The following is a 15,923-nucleotide window of genomic DNA, read 5'->3' as shown; positions in this document are numbered from 1 at the left end:
GACAGTGAGCTAGCTGTGCGGTCTGTTGTAGGGCTGACAAATGCCAAGCAATCTAGAAGTGGGTGTAGGAAAAAAGGAGCAGGTACCCCTCCTCCATCGCAGGTAGTAAGGTCCCACTGACCGGTCAGATCTGCTTTAGGAGACAAAGCGGGGAACACTGTGTACCCTGCAAACCTTCCCTGTTTCTTATTTCTTCATGCTCTAAGGTGTGGAAGTGGCAGAATGTGTTGGCTGGCACTGTGGGGGTTGATGACAGACCAGAAGAAAAATGCGGAGAGGCTTTTATTACGCCCGTTTTACTCGCCCGTGTTTGAGGTCACAAAGCAAACCGTTGGAGAGGCCGAGTAGGAGCCTGTTTGTTTCCAGCAGTGTCGTGCTTTGGCCCTCCAGTGAATTTTCAGACACAGGTCCCAGGAGGTGTGCGGGACATTTTAAACTAGTGGAGGGGCAGGGGTTTCCGGGATGAGGGAAGGGTACTGATGTCATCAGACCCGAGCCCTCCCTTCCCCGTGGAGCAGGGATACCGGGGCGCAGCCGGGAGTTCCCTCCTGTAGCCAGGCCTGGAACCGGAAAGGGTTCATCCCACGTGGACTTTCTCTTGGCCCTTTAATGGTCGGCGTTTTCCAAAGGCCAGCAATCCGCTGCAGATTCGTTAGTTAATGACAGCCTCTTCTGCCAATCGCCCTTCAGAAGCCTGTTCCCGCCGCCCAATGCTGGTGCGCTGGGGGGTGGGTGCAGCAGTTGCGCGGTGACAGCGCACTCCGGCGCGCCCTATTGGCTGGATCAAACGCAAGCGAGCCGCTGATTGGCCGGTGCTGCTGGAGGGTTACAATTCAAACGCGGGCGGGCGGACCCCGGGTCCTGCAGTTGCAGTCGTGCTCTTCGAGTTCCTGTCTCCCTCCTCGCGCCGCCCGGATGGCCTCCCAGAACCGCGACCCAGCTGCCGCCAGCGTCGCCGCCGCCCGCAAAGGAGCCGAGCCCAGCGGGGGCGCCGCCCGTGGACCCGTGGGCAAGAGGTAAGGAGTGTGGAGTGCCCGGCCGGGCACGGCCTGGGCCTCGGCGTCTGGAGCTCGGACTTCCGGGCCCCCACCTCCTCCTGGGGTGGGTAGATGTGCGGGGACGGGAGGGCACGCAGGGAGCTCGGGTTGCCCTTAGAGGGCCCCCGGAAGGAGGACAAAAGGGGGAGGCACGCTGCCATGATCCTCCGCGGGTGAGTCAAGATGAAAGTGTGCCTGGGACCCTCGGTGGTCCGGCGAGGTGGGGGCGAGTGGAGACGGAAGTGGGGAGAAACTGGGATCCGGCACCGGGAGAGAGACGTCAGAGAAGCCGAGGGGCTTAAGAACAAGGCAGAACCGTCCTGCTGAGCCTGGTAGCTCACCCAGTTAGGAAGGGTGAGGACTCACTAGGACTCTCCGGTGGAAGTGGGGGTGAGTGTGCCCCAGCTGAGTCTAGCCTCAGGGCAGGGGGAGCCTCCATGACAGCTCCTCCAGAGTCATTGGGGTGAGGGAAGAAGCGCCCTGGGGAGCCTGGGCCGCCCACACTCCCAGGTGACTCCCAATGCTTATGTTGCAGGCTACAGCAGGAGCTGATGACCCTCATGGTGAGTGACTCCTGCCCAGACCCCCAAGCCAACTGATCCACCCTCCACCTCCCACTCACTTACCAGCACTGGGGACAAAATGATGAGTCCACTTCCCTGTCTTCTGGGAAGAAGTTAATCGATCCCACCTGCACCTTTCTTTCCAGCAGTGTCTACTCCAGGTCCCACCCAGCCCCACCATCAGCATGAAGTTCTCTCTAAAATACAGCTCCCTGAAGCCATGCAAGGCCTTCTGTCTACGTTGCCTGGCCCTACTTTCCTGCCCTGAGATTTACCCACACCCAACTCTGCCCTTACTATTCCTAGGAAATACACCTGTCATACTTTCAAGTAATTGTCCCTAGATGACCTTGTCTACTTTAACCCTGAATATCCCACTTGTGTCCTGATAATTGTATCTCTCCCTAGTCCGTGAGTCGTCTTTAGGCTTTGTATGTAACCAGCATGTCGAACTGAATTTTCCCAGCATCCAACAAGATTGGGGAGTACAGAGCTGCCTTCTGTTGCTCTGCATAACCCTTCCCTCCTTAACACACCCAGTACTCCTCCCCAAAGGGCAGGTTCCACCCCAAGAATTGAATCACTTCCTCAAAAAAAGCCTATAGATTTGATCCAGATTTTGGATCAAGATTTAATGAGCTTAAGGGGGAGGATTTCACCCACTGACCCCCAAAAGCGTACTCTGCAGCCCAGCAGATGTTGTTTCTTCCCCAGATGTCCGGTGACAAAGGAATTTCTGCCTTCCCTGAATCAGACAACCTTTTCAAATGGGTGGGGACCATCCACGGAGCAGCTGGCACAGTAAGTGTAGGGTCGAGGGAGGTGAGTGTGAGTTTGCTGGGTCTGGGGAGAGGTTGGAGATAAAAACCAAGTGCAGGTCAGCTTCAAGCCTGCCAGGACACTTCGTTGTTCTGTCCTTGTGCTCTCAGACTGTGGTCCTCATCTCCCTTTATACAGTAAGAGGTTGGGTTTAAAGCAGAGCTTTCCATCTTAGATGCCTGTGGAAGGCCAGACAGAAAAGAGTATGGAGCATACCTGAGGACATTGGCCAATGGAAAGGCACAGGTCTCAAGATGGCAGCTTCCCATTGCTGCACATCTGGTTTAAGATGAGTCAGAAGGGGGGGGGGGAGGATGAGTCAGAAGGGGCACTTGGGTGGCTCAGTAGGGCGGCTGCCTTCGGCTTGGGTCATGATCCCAGGGTCCTGGGATCGAGCCCCGCCTCAGGCTCTCTGCTCAGTGGAGAGCCTGCTTCTCCCTCTCCCTCTGCCTGCAGCTCTGCCTACTTACTTGTGCTCTCTCTATCTCTCTGTCAAATAAATAAATAAAATCCTTTAAAAAAAAAAAAAAAGAGTCAAATCCAGGGCACGTGGCTGGCTTCATCAGTGAATGTGCAACTCTTGATTTCAGGGTTGTACGTTCAAGTCCCATGTTGGGCATAGAGATTACTTAAAAATGAAATCTTTCTAAAAAACAGAATTTCAGGTCTATGCCTTAAATATCCTAATTTTGACGTGTCAGCAGCTCATGTGCCTCACTAAAGCACAGGTAGTCGTCAGGATGCCAGTTTACCAGGGTCACTGAGGTCCCTGCCAGCTGGAAAGTACCGAGCCAGTGTAACACTTTTTATCAAGTCCCAGACAAACTCAAAAGCCCTTGAACGGCCCTTACTGGGGCTTGGGTTGGTAGGTGAGGCTCAGGCTCACTCCCCAGCTCTGTTTCTCCAATGCCAGGTGTATGAAGACCTGCGGTATAAGCTCTCCTTGGAGTTCCCCAGTGGCTACCCCTACAATGCGCCCACGGTGAAATTCCTCACACCCTGCTACCACCCCAACGTGGACACCCAGGGGAACATCTGCCTGGACATCCTGAAGGACAAGTGGTCAGCCCTATATGACGTCAGGACCATCCTGCTGTCCATCCAGAGCCTGCTAGGAGGTGACTTCTGAGACCAGCCCCTCCCTGAGCTTGGGAACGCAGCCCCGGCCAGCCTCTTCTCCTACTGATGATTCTCTCTTTCCGTCCACCCACAGAACCAAACATTGATAGTCCTTTGAACACACACGCTGCCGAGCTCTGGAAAAACCCCACAGGTGGGTCCTTCATCCTTCTCGGGCACCGGGTGATCCCTCCCCAACCTTCAAAGACTCCCTCAAACAGAAGGATGCTGGTGACTTGGGATTGTGTCCTGAGGACAGGCTTGGGGTGGGTGTCAGCCAGATGACCCAGTTCTGCCTCTGCCTCGGTGTTTCTGATTTGCCTGTTTGCTGTCAAATCAGAAAACCAACTTTCTACATTAATGTAGGTTGAGGGGCTTTGAAGTAGAAAGCAAACTTTGTGTAAATGACTTGCTCACTAAGCCCCAGTCACTTCCCCCAGCGTCCCTGGGGTCGTGGAACCCATCCAGGAGAGCTGACAGGCAACCAACAGGAGAATCGCACCCCCCCGACAGCTCCCCAGACTTGTACCACCTTTGTATCCTTGCCTGCCCCCTTGCCCCCCGTAACCCTTGTCCTCACCACTCCCTGAGGCCTGCCTGTTCTCTTCCAGCCTTTAAGAAGTACCTACAAGAAACCTACTCAAAGCAAGTCTCCAGCCAAGATCCCTGACTGTCCAGTCTCTCTCCTTGTGTTGTCTTTTTATTTTCTCCTTAGACAGTCTGTCTTTTTCTTCATTTCTATCTAGGACTGTGTATCTTCAGCTGTGGTGTCATTTTTGTTTTGTTTCTGTTTTTTAAATTAAGTCTCTGGTTGAGCCCTTGTGATGAATATATTAAATAAATACATTGGATTTTTTTTTTACAAGTTGCCTTGTTGTTACCCCAGGGATGGGAGCGCTCAGGGTCGGTGGAGTAGGAACCCGGCTCTCGCCCTGCTCCTTTCCCCAAGGCCTGGAGGCAGCTGACAGGCTGAGCAGCTGAGCAAGGGGGTGATGAAGATTCCTTCCCTTGTGACCTTAGTCATTTTATGACTGCATCTGTCTCCTCTTCTAGAAGACGGTATTACAAAATGCTTTTCCATCTAGTTGTGATGTGCACTGGGAGCAGCAGTGGATATTGGAGCTGTCCCAGCTGAGTTACAGAGGAGGCTGAACCAGACCTTGAAGCGAAAGAGCTATAGCTGTAGAAGGAGTATATATATATATATGTATATATATATATATATATATATATATATGCACACGCGGGCACACAGCAGGGGCTTGGGAGGTGAGGACCAGCCACTGTGCTCTGACAGGGTGTTCTGGTCCTAAGACAGAAGAAAAGCACTCAGGTCCCCCTACACCAGGCCCGGGGTCTGGTAGACCACCAGGGAACACCTCTTCCTGCCAGACAGCCCAGGACAGCTTGACTCACCCCTTAGCCCAGCCGCCCCTCCATGGATGGCCCCACACTCCCAGGGAGTACATTCACCTCATCACCAGTGAGTCCTCCCGGCTGCTGTCCCCACTGGCCCAGGCCCCTGGCCCCAAGGCCCTCTTGACCCTGGCCTGCCACAGACCTCAGCCTTGAGCCCCTGAGAGGAAACTCCTGTGCCAACCAGGTGGGGTCCCTGCAGGGGCAGGCAGGGGGAAAAGCAGGCTAGGGTGATGGCCCTGGCCCAGGTCCCATGAGATGTCCAGGATGGACCAATAACAACAGCCAGGTGCCCTCCAACACTGCCTGGGTCTTGGCCTCACCCAACCTACCCAGCTTTGCCAGCAGCTGGTTGTGCAGGCCCAGGGGGAGGGGGAGGAGACAGTAGTGGAGGGCATCAGGAAGGTTCTCACCATCCTCCTGCTCCTGCCAGCCCAGGCTTCTTTCCTGCCCTGTTCCCCCATGAGCAGCAGGAGAGGCAGGCAGGTGAGAAGTGGTGTAAAATCCAGATGTGGATGCCCTCGGTCCAGGTCCTCTTCTTACATGGAGCTGTTAGCTCTCCCCTGTGGGTTTGGAGCAGGGCTGCCCAATCCAAGGTCCAGATAAATCTGCCAGGGGGCTACCTCAGATGCAAACTTTGATTCAGTCGGTCCGGGTGGGACCTGAGATCCTGCATTTCTCAAAGTTAAAGGTGTAGAGCAGTGTTCTCAAGGTGTGACCCTCCCATCTTTCACCTGGGACTTGGTAGAAATGCAAAGTCGTGATCCCAACAAGCTCTCCACGACTCTGATGCCCTCCCAACGTTGAAAAGCCCTAGCTAAAGGATGTCTAAGAACAGGGCCCGCCTTAGGACACCTCTCCATGTAGTCCTTGGTCAAAGCGTTTGCCCCCTGCCCCCAGGAAGGCCACATGGCCTGTCTCGTGTCAGTCCCAGGGGCTGACTATAGTTCAGAACTAATCAGTGTTCCCTGGGATTAATTCCTGGGAGAAAGTAAAATTATTTTACTAATAGGGTTGCTAAAAAGAGGAGGGAGTCCGGGCAGTTGGTGCAGTCAGCTGCAGATGGAAGAAAGCCAAGCAGAGACAAGTAGCTGGGAGACAGAGGTGACATTGAGATTGGCCTCTGGCTGGGATGCCTCAGCACCCCAGTTGCAAGAGCCAGGAAAGCCCTTTAAAGTCTGTTTGCTTTAGGTTTTAGCCCTTGCAACAAAAAGAAGCCTAGTACAGGAAGTATTCGAAGGTATCGTTGTTCCCATACATGCCCTACAATTACTGAGTATCTACAAAGTAAAAGCCCAAAGCAGGGGGAAGGACTAGGTCCTGTCCTCAGAGGCTGAACTTGGGCAATGAGGCACCGGTGAGTGGGGTAGAGTAAGTGCCCTACAGAGGGATGGTGAAGAGCTCTTGACCCAGCAGTCCGCACGCCACCCCCATGTTCCTTGCACACACTTAGACTTAACCTCTCTGTAAAATGCAAATTAGTAGCTACCTCAGAGGCTAGATGGGCCTTGGAATAGTGCCTACCTCGTCAGGTAATAAACGTCGGCTGTTAGACTCACATGTTACAAAAGCCCAGAAGTGGGGTACCTAATGCAGACCAGGGGGGTCAGGGAGGGCTGTCTGCAGAAGGAGATGGGGTATGAAGAAGTTCAGGGGTATGGAATACTGGCAAAGTACCATGGTAGTCAGGTCCCATTGGGCTTGTAGGGCCTTCCAGTTAAAGGCCTGTAATTAAAATGCAAGGGCTTTATCTTGAGGCAGCTAATGAAACCTTGAGTAGGCAGGGATGTGATCAGATTTGGTTTCAGAAAGCTGCTCCTGGCTGCCACCTGGGGACTGAGTGGCAGGGAGATTAACTGCTGTTCTCAGCAACCTGGCGAGCTGTGGCGGCAGCCCAAGTCACAACACCGAGTAGGCTCAGAGAGGAGGGGGTAGGAAGAAAGGAGCAGGGCAGAGTCAATTACAGGGGGCGAGTGGGCTCCGGAACTCCTGATTTGGACCCATCCCTCGGGGTGCCACCCCTGAGGTAAATGAGTGTTGGGAGAACAGGATGGGAGGTGAGCGGGATTTCTCCGTGTAGGGCAGGACCAGTGCCAAGGACTCAGGACAGGCAGGCAGAACTGTCACCAGGTAGATGGGGCCACAGTTGAGAGCCTTGCTCTTCTTTCCTCCAAATGTCCGCATGCCTGGCTACGTCGCCTCACTCTGCCTTCATGTCCTCTGCTATAAAATGGGCAGAACAGCATCCAACTGCCTCAAGGGTTGTGTAAACGGAAGAGACCTGCCTGCAAAGCGTGGGGCCCAGCACACAGGAAGCAGTCCTAGTGATGAGGACTGACCCCTACTGGAGATACACACTGGGGAACATGAATGAATGAGTCAGAAAGGGGAGCCGTGAACACAAAGGACTTGCAGAGGGAGGACTGTGGCAATGAATAACAGGGCAGGCCAATGTTTCCAGGTGATAGTAGTGATATTAATAATAGCATTAAGCACTTAGCATGTGCCACGCTCTGTTCTAAGCACTCTGCACTACACACACTAACTTGTTCTCACAACCCTGCAAGGTACGTACTGTCATCAAACCCATTTTACAGAATAGGAAATTGAACCACAGAGTGGTTTGTCACTGGCAATGAGGATTCAAACTCTACAAGCACAGTCACCACTGCACCGCATTAGCTTGGACCTGAAACCTGCTCTAACTGAGCTGTGTGCAAAGAGCTCTGGAAGCCAGAGCCCACTTAGCCAGTGGGAGCAGGGATCAAGGGAGAAGAGGGTATCTGAGCTGGGTCTTGGTCTCTTTGAGATGGTATCTGAGCTGAGTTGAAAAATTTGCCAGGCTTGTTAGAGGAAAAAGGGCCCCCCAAGGAAGGAGGAGACCAAAAACCCAAAGGCTTGAAAGTGCACCCCCACTGTCCAGAGCGGAGCCACAAATCGGCCGGTGTGGCTGAAACCTGAGCGAGAAAGGAGAGGAAAGGAATTTGGACTTGATTCTAGAAGCAAAGGGGAGCCTTGAAGGTCTTTCAACAGGGGACCAGTGAGGTCAGATTTCTTTTAGCTAGATCATGTTAATGGGCCCTGTGCTGAGCTCATTGGCAGGAGCTAGAGGCAGGGATCCAGTGTGGAGATGATGACGTCAGAAACGCCTTCCCGGCTGTGCGCCCCCACCCTCCTGTCCCACCTGCAGTATGGAGCACCTAGAAACACTCAGAAGAGACGAAGTAGAAGTCACGCAGGAATGCATGCCGCCTGGAACGGATGGATACAGGGCTCAACTTTCCCATTCCCAGCCCGTGAGCCTGCGCGCAAGAACCAAAGGCTGCAGAAAGGAAGGACGGTGGGGAAGGAAGGGGGCCTCACCTCGGGCTCCTCCGAATTCCAGCCTCCTGCCACGCCCTCATCCTACCCGCCACCCCAGCACCCTCCCCCCGACAGTTCCAAGCCCCCGCCCCGGGCCTCCCTCTTCCAGCGTCAGGCGCGTCGCGGCCGGGTAGGCCGAGCTGTCCACGTCCAGTTCCAGCCCCGGGGAAGCTGCCCAGCTCTTCCGCGCGGCCCTGGGCTCCTGCGCCTTGGGGCGCCTCGCAGCTTGGCTTCCCCCTCTTCCGAGCCTCGGGTGGCGCCCCAGTCGGGAGGGCCCTGACACCTCCCCCAGCCCCCCCCCCAGCCCCCACCCCGCACCCCGCTCCTCCTCTCACTCAGGCTACGCGCTTTGCAGTGTCTGCTTTTATTCCCTCTGGACGCGGAGCCAGCAGGGGCCGCGCCTCCCTCCGGCGGCGGAGAGCCGGGCCGGGCGGGGGGCGGAGGGCGGGAGGTGACAGTGCCCTCGCCGGAGGGACGCGCGGTCTGGGCGGAGGCGAGGGCGACTTTTACTGCACGCCTTCCATCATCTTCAGGAACTCTGCGGGGAAGGAGAGGAGAAGCATAAATCGCAGGAAACCGCCGGGAGCTCCCCACCGCCCACGAAGCCGCCGACAGCCCAGTGCGTCGGGGCCACGCCCCGGGCGTTCCTCCTGGCTCCGCCCCCTGCCGCGCCCCCGCGGCCCTCACCGTCGAAGTCAATGCGGCCGTCGTTGTTCTTGTCTCCGTCTTTCATGAGGGATTCGATCTCCTCGTCGGTCACGTGCTCCCCAGAGGCCCTGAAAATCTCAGCCAGCTCCTCCGCATCGATGTAGCCGTCCGCGTTCCTGGGGGGGCGAAGGGACAGGGTGCGACTCAGGGCAGGCAGGGGCGAGTCGCCCTGGCCCCGGCGACGCCCCCTCCCTCCCGGCCCCGCGGAGAAGTGAAGTGCGGTGCGGCCGGGCCCCAGCGCACCTGTCAAAGATGCGGAAACACTCGGCCAGCTCCTCCTCGCTCTTCCCCTTCGCATCCTCTTTCATCTGGCGCACCATCATGACCAAGAACTCCTCGAAGTCGATGGTGCCGCTGCCTGAGGGGAGCAGGTGGCGGATGAGCCTCACCCCTGTATCCCCACCTCTCCCACCACCGTCGCATCCCCGCCTCGGAGAACCACCTGCTCACCGTCCTCGTCCACCTCCTCGATGATGGCGTCCAGCTCCTCTTTGGTGGGTGTCTGGCCCAGCATCCTCATCACCGTGCCCAACTCCTTGACGCTGATGTCCCCGCCACCATCAGCATCAAACATGTCGAAGGCAGCCTTGAACTCTGAAAGAGCCAGAGGACTGAGGTGGGGCTGGCTAGACTGTCAGCCTCACACCTTCTCTGCCACCCTGCCGGACACCAGACCTTGCCCAGCACACCTCCACCCGGCAGCCAGCCCTCCCACCCGCACCCCTGCACTCACCAGCGATCATCTCCTCGCTGAGGTAGGACCGGGCCTCCGCCTGCTGGTCCGTCTGCAGAAGACACAGAGTCAGAGAGTGGAAGGGGTGGCCCCAGAGCTCATTCTTGCCTCAACCCCCTTCTGTCATTGTGCTTTGGTCTTCCAGAAAAACGATTCCAAACCAGCACCACATTTTGCATGCTCCCACAGCTACCTGACCCCAGTTTTGAAGAACCAGGGAGGAAACACAGATTATGCCCAAGGTCTTCAACCTTGCTAATCAGATGTCAAGTCTGGAATCCCCCCACCCCCCACTAACCTCAGGCAAGTCACTTATTCTACCCTCTCTCTTCTCAGCAGCTTTTCAGGGATGAGGTGACGTCCGGGATGTGAAAGGGTTTTGGACAGCGCCACCACGATTCCAGTGTCCTCTCCCAGTTTTCCCTAGCTCCCAGCAGAGCCTGGCTCTGTAATAGGGGCTCAATACCTTTGTTTGTTCTCAAATAAATAATAATGCAAGGGAAAGTCATTGAGCACGGGTTAGGTGACAGGCCAGAGACTGGGCCCTGGGACCAAAAAGACTCAGACGCATCATCCCTTCCCTCCAAGAACTTGTGGAGATGGAGATTTTAATTTTCTTTCTTATCATTGAGCCATTGGAGTAAATACTACTGGTGCTGGGGAGAATGTGATGGGGGCCCTGTGGAGGTGAAAATAAGATTTGGGGGGAGGGGGTCTGGCCACCTCCAACCCAAGCCGTCCGGCTCTGGGGGCTTTGAACGGAGGCTGGCTGGGGGGAGGGCTGAGGTGGCCAAGGCGTTCTGCCCCCCGCTACTGCCCTCTTCCTTGCCCTCCCCTCCTCCCTCCTCCTTGCCCACACAAGAGGATGGGCTATTTTTAGCCTGGCATGGGCAACAGCAGCTGTCCTCCAGGGTCTAGTTACTCCTTGAAGTGAAGTGGGGAGGGGGACCTCAGGGGAATTGATAGCCCCAGATTAGGAACCCTCTCTGGGAGGCAGAGGTCTCTCTAACCTTGGTCTATCATCTTCTGCCCCTTCTCCGCAGCACCCTCAGAGCTCTTGGGATCCTGCACCTTAGCTGGCTTGAGACCCTGCAGCGCAACCCCCCCCCGCCCTTCTTCCAGAAGAGTCTTCAGGAGAGTTTGGCAAGGCTTCTAGCCCACCCCTGCTGCTGGCTTGCTGGGTGACTCACTCTGGCCCTCAGGATCCCCCCCCCCATCATGAGGGAGACAAGCAAGGAGCCCCTCATGGCTCCATGACCAACACAGCCGGAGCCTCAGGTCTGCAGGGAGTCAGCAATCATCAGAACACCCCAATCCCCCCACCCCTGGGGAAGTCCAAGGCCTTCTTCCCAGTCTTCCTCCTAGATATCTGGGCTCCAGGAACCTTCATGTTCCATCTTCAAATGTCCAATTACTGAACTACAGAACACCCAGATCTGGCCTGGAAGAGGTCCAGAAGAGTTTCAGCAAGCAAAGGGATGAAGTCCCTTCTTGGCCTTACCATGGTTGCTAGTCCCAGGGCCTCCTCCTCTGCTGCACGTCACCTCCTCAGCACTCCACCGCCCGAAGATGCCCTGGCCTGCTCCAGCCCCTTGGATTTGTAGGGGCACCCTCTCCTCCCACCTCCCTGCTCCCCAGGACTAGTTGCCCTGGCCAATCAGATCCTGGGGTCAGCGAGCGCCTCCTCCCCCCACCGCATCCCAGAGTCCTAGCCCATTACCTAATTTAGCCAAGGGCCCTTGCAGAGAAATTTAAGCCTCTGAGCAGGTGGCAGGCCTTGATGTCCTAGATTCTTGGGAGGAGAACCCGCCCTGCTCCACTGCTTTAGGGAGCCCCTGCTCAAGAAACACGGTGGCTCCAAGATGGGTAAAGGACAATCGGAATGGAGAAAAGTGAAGCAGCACAGCAGACAGGGAAGAGGACAAGCCTGTGAAGTCTGAAACCCAAGATCCTGGTCCTGTCGCTGCTAGCTGTGCACTCTTAGGCAGGCGACCTGCCACTCTGAGATTCAGTTTCCTTCTCTGGGAGGTGGAGATGGGGACAGTCGTGACCTCCCTCACAGACAGGCCATGGGAAATGAATCCCAGCTCTAAGTCACCTAGCTTGTGCTGGCTCCATAGGGTTGGTGCTTGGCAAGTGGAACGGCCGGCCTGTCTGAACTGTGGTGGAGGGCCGGGCAGGGGAGGAGGAGAAGGTGACAGCCGCGGTCATTGAACCTCTAGGACGAGCCACACACTATGCTAAGCATTTTAACCATGTGATCTCATCTAGATCACCCCCATCCCATGAGGGAAAAGCTAGTATTATTCCCTTTTTACTAGGGAGCTTTGTAAATCATAAAGGTCTCTAGTCATATCAGTGATTCTTATTAATCCTGAAGGGAGGGGCACCTGGGTTGTTCAGTTGGTTGGCCTCTGCCTTCGGCTCAGGTCATGATCCCACGGTCCTGGGATTGAGCCCCACGTCAGGCTCCCTGCTCAGCCAAGAGCCTGCCTCCCCCTCTATCTCTGCCTCCTGCTCTGCTTACTTGTGCTCTCTCTCTCTCTCTCTGTCAAATAAAGAAATAAAATCTTAAAAAAAAGAGAAAAGTCCTTAAGGGAAGTTGGGACAGCCCTTGAGGGGACCTGTCCAAACAAGAAATCTAGGGAGGGGTCCAGGAGATGGGTATGTAGTCGGAGGAGAAATAAATGTTGAAAGCAGACCTTTCTCTCATTTACCTTTGCCAGGGAAAAGGTGTTTGAGATTCTTTTTTTTTTTTTTTTTTTTTGAGGGCAAGGGAGACTAGGTGGGGACAAGCTCTCCAGGTGAGTAAAGGGGCAGCCGGCCCCTTCCTAGAGCTCCGTGAAGAAGTCCTGAGCCCCTCAGCTGTCCATCTGGAAAGTGAAGGGATGGGCAGAGCAAGCCCAGGCTGAAGAGAGCCCATCCTCCAAACCCACAGGGTCCAGACTGGGTGTCGGAGAGGTAGGCGCTGTGGTAGGATGCTGTGGACAGTGGCTAAGCCAACAGAAAGAGCACGAAGACAACTGAGCGCACAGCCTGGGGCCAGTGAGAGGAGGCTGGATTCCAAGGAAGGCAGATGGACGGAGGCAGCTGGACCGCCATCTTCCTCTATTTATAGGCATTCCCAAGAAAAGCTCAGTGGAGCTAGGCCAGACTATGGAAGGCCTCCCCCGGCCGGGCAGAGGACCAAGGGGGCAGTGACACCAGGGGAGTCCAATTTGGTTGTGAGCCCTGGAGCCACTAATGATTCCTTTGAAGCAGGGAGTTTGGAACCCTCAGCAATCATTTGTTCATTAATTTGTTCTTTCATTTATTCAGGAAAATAGATAAGGTGCAAATTTACCTATTCCCTCTAACTCCTCCAATCTCCATCCCCTTCCCTCCCCATCCTACATGCTGCTGTGCTCTGGTCAGACTAAAACACAGCTCCAAACAACGCCCTAAGTAGCCTCCGGGTCTTTGCACGTGCTGCTTGTTTCTGCCAGAACTCCCATCGTCTCTCTCTTCACCTGCCCACTTCCCTGTCAACTTTCTCAGCTTTCACATCACTTCCTTGTGACACAGGGCTCATTCAGACAGTAGAGCATGCAACTCTTTTTTTTTTTTTTTAAGATTTTATTTATTTGACAGAGAGAGACAGCAAGAGAGGGAACACAGCAAGGGGGTTGGGAGAGGGAGAAGCGTGCTTCCCACTGAGCAGGGAGCCCAATGTGGGGCTCGATCCCAGAACCCTGGGATCATGGCCTGAGCCGAAGCCAGACGCTTAATCACTGAGCCTCCTGGGCACCTCAGCATGCAACACTTGATCTTGGTGTCATGGGTATATATGTATATATATGTTTTTTTTAAGATTTTATTTATTTATTTATCAGAGAGAGTCTGAGCACAAGCAGGCAGAGAGGCAGGCAGAGGCAGAGGGAGAAGCAGGCTCCCCGCTGAGCAAGAAGCCCAATGCGGGACTCCATCCCAGGACGCTGAGATCATGACCTGAGCCGAAGGCAGCTGCTCAACCAACTGAGCCACCCAGGCGTCCCAATATATGTATATATTTTTTAACTTATTTACTTATATTTATATGAATGTGTATTTAAATATATAAGTATATCTATATTTATATAAATATTTAATTCACATACATGTGTATATATACCCATATATGTATATATTTCAATATAGTTAAATATATAAAATAAGATATCTATAATTTATACATAAATATATAACATATAATGTATATATAAAATATATAATATATATATATTTAAAGGGGTGCCTGGCTGGCTCAGTTAGTGGCCCATAGGACTCTTGATCTCCAGGTCCTAAGTTTGAGCACCACGATGGGTGTAGAGATTACTTGGAAAAAAATAAATAAATAAAAATAAAAAATAACATCACTTCCTTTGGGATCCCTCCTCCCCTACTAAGGCCAAGGGAGTCCAAGGCAGTCTCCAGTAGTTTCTTCAATCATGGCCCTGAGCATGCCACATGACATGCCTGCTCTGAGTTCCATGGACCGAAGACTGTTACTGTTCATCACTGCGTTCCTCAGCATGCAGCACTTAGCACGCACTCAATAAGTATCGTGTTCTTTATATGAATAACTGGACAGAGGAGCATCTGGTTAAGAGAAGGAAATTCCTAACCATCGGAATAATCATCGGAATAATCATGGGAACGGGAAGCCTCCAGAGAAAAGGAGCTTCCTGTTACTGAATGTATGCAACCAGGAATTTAATGACCATCTCTCAGGACAGCTGTGGGGAGATACTATACAGAATCCGAGGAGGGGCACCTGGGTGGCTCAGTGGGTTAGAGCCTCTGCCTTCGGCTCAGGTCATGATCCCAGGGTCCTGGGATCGAGCCCCACATAGGGCTCTCTGCTCAGCAGGGAGCCTGCTTCCTCCTCTCTCTCTGCCTGCTTCTCTGTGATCTCCTTCTGTCAAATAAAAAAATAAAATCTTTAAAAAAAAAAAAAAAGAATCCAAGGAGAGTGGAGAATACAAGACTTCAGGAAACCTAGTTCTCATCCTATTTGTAAGACCCAAGGTAGGTCCCCTTCTGTAAAATACAGGTACCAGACCAGATTTCTGACGGCCCATGGTTTTATGAGCACCTGCTTTGTACCCAGACTTGGGAGACATAGGCCCAAACACAAGTTAATATTGTTTGGTGTTCAGTGAATGAGTGGGTGTTGGATGAATTAAGGAATGAAGTGTGTCCCTTTTGCCCTTCACCCTAAGCTGAATGAAGAGTAGCGTGGACTTTGGGCATAGATCCAAGCTCCTCTATTTCCTAGCACTGGATTTTGGGAAAGTCAGTTTGCCTCTTCATCCTGAAAATGGGCCATTATTATCTGATAACAGCCCCCTTCCTCAACATGTGAGTGTGAGCTGTGTGTGGCCCCACAGAAAATGCCTATAACAGGATGTAGGTCACGGTGGAACCTTTGTGCATAGCAGAGCAGGGAGTGTGTTTCCCATTCAAAGCTACTTCCCCCACCTCTCCTGGGCTGTTCAAAAAGGGTAGGAAGGATTGTCAGAGAGATCTTATTTGCTCCATTGGAGGACAGCAAGGCCTTTTGACAGGAAGCGGCAATAAATTCTTTCCTGACCCACTGCTGCCCTCCGGGTAAAAGATAAAACACAGCCAGCCTTTCAGAGGAGCTGCTGAGATTGCCAGGCCTTCTGTGTGGGAAAAGAACAGAATGAGGAACTCAGGAGAGGTAGGCTGCAAGGTCCCACACTCAAAAACCACTGGCAAACTGTGGGACTTTGGGCAAGTCAGTCTGCCTTTCTGGATCTCACTTCCTCGTCTGCTACTTCCTATGTGCGAGGCTCCAGCAGAGACTGCAAAGAACCTGTGAGCACTGGAGGAACAACGATAACTATGTAGCTGATCATTTGTCAGCCTCTGCTCGGCGCCAGGCACTGGATCAAGGTCCTTACAAGGACTGCAAAATTAGTACTAATATTACTTGAACCTAGGCTCCAGGCTCGACGTCAGATTCCAACTCAGATAATAGGTCTTCCTTGGCCTCGATTTTTTCATCAGCGAGATGGGCTTTCCACTGTGGCATGACTTTGGAAAGTTAGAGTGCTGGATGGAGACTGTGGGATAGAGCGGGCGCAGCCGGGACAGACTGGGTCTTCGGGACGGGTGGGAGGA

General features: G+C 53.8%; 2 protein-coding genes across 2 annotated transcripts; one reads left to right on the top strand and one right to left on the bottom strand.

Moving 5' to 3' along the window:
• The first annotated feature begins 829 nt into the window (after positions 1-829).
• On the top strand, positions 830-4,400 carry UBE2C (ubiquitin conjugating enzyme E2 C). The gene is made up of 6 exons (XM_004746329.3): positions 830-1,016; positions 1,573-1,600; positions 2,315-2,401; positions 3,333-3,537; positions 3,633-3,692; positions 4,150-4,400. Exons 1-6 carry the CDS (start codon positions 916-918, stop codon positions 4,206-4,208), a joined length of 540 nt encoding a protein of 179 aa, XP_004746386.1. The 5' UTR covers positions 830-915; the 3' UTR covers positions 4,209-4,400.
• Positions 4,401-8,665: 4,265 nt separating this feature from the next.
• TNNC2 (troponin C2, fast skeletal type) lies at positions 8,666-11,393 on the bottom strand. The gene is made up of 6 exons (XM_004746327.3): positions 11,260-11,393; positions 9,759-9,810; positions 9,476-9,619; positions 9,269-9,383; positions 9,005-9,141; positions 8,666-8,855 (listed from the first exon to the last, which is right to left on the bottom strand). The coding sequence occupies exons 1-6, from the start codon at positions 11,260-11,262 to the stop codon at positions 8,824-8,826; spliced, it is 483 nt and encodes a 160-aa protein (XP_004746384.1). The 5' UTR covers positions 11,263-11,393; the 3' UTR covers positions 8,666-8,823.
• Positions 11,394-15,923: the final 4,530 nt, after the last annotated feature.

This window comes from Mustela putorius, unplaced genomic scaffold (genome assembly GCF_011764305.1).
Source record: "Mustela putorius furo isolate JIRA1106 unplaced genomic scaffold, ASM1176430v1.1 tig00000592_pilon_pilon_pilon, whole genome shotgun sequence".
Classification (NCBI taxonomy): domain Eukaryota; kingdom Metazoa; phylum Chordata; class Mammalia; order Carnivora; family Mustelidae; genus Mustela; species Mustela putorius.
This window is presented reverse-complemented; position numbering and strand designations above follow the sequence as displayed.

Excerpts from the sequence above, each read along its gene's own strand:
- UBE2C (XM_004746329.3), top strand. The coding sequence starts at position 916 with ATGGCCTCCCAGAACCGCGACCCAGCTGCCGCCAGCGTCGCCGCCGCC. Across the intron at positions 2,402-3,332 it reads TCCACGGAGCAGCTGGCACA|GTGTATGAAGACCTGCGGTA; the intron begins GTAAGTGTAGGG and ends CTCCAATGCCAG. Across the intron at positions 3,538-3,632 it reads CATCCAGAGCCTGCTAGGAG|AACCAAACATTGATAGTCCT; the intron begins GTGACTTCTGAG and ends GTCCACCCACAG.
- TNNC2 (XM_004746327.3), bottom strand. Across the intron at positions 9,384-9,475 it reads CGAGGAGGTGGACGAGGACG|GCAGCGGCACCATCGACTTC; the intron begins GTGAGCAGGTGG and ends TGCTCCCCTCAG. Across the intron at positions 9,142-9,268 it reads TGTTTCCGCATCTTTGACAG|GAACGCGGACGGCTACATCG; the intron begins GTGCGCTGGGGC and ends TCGCCCCCCCAG.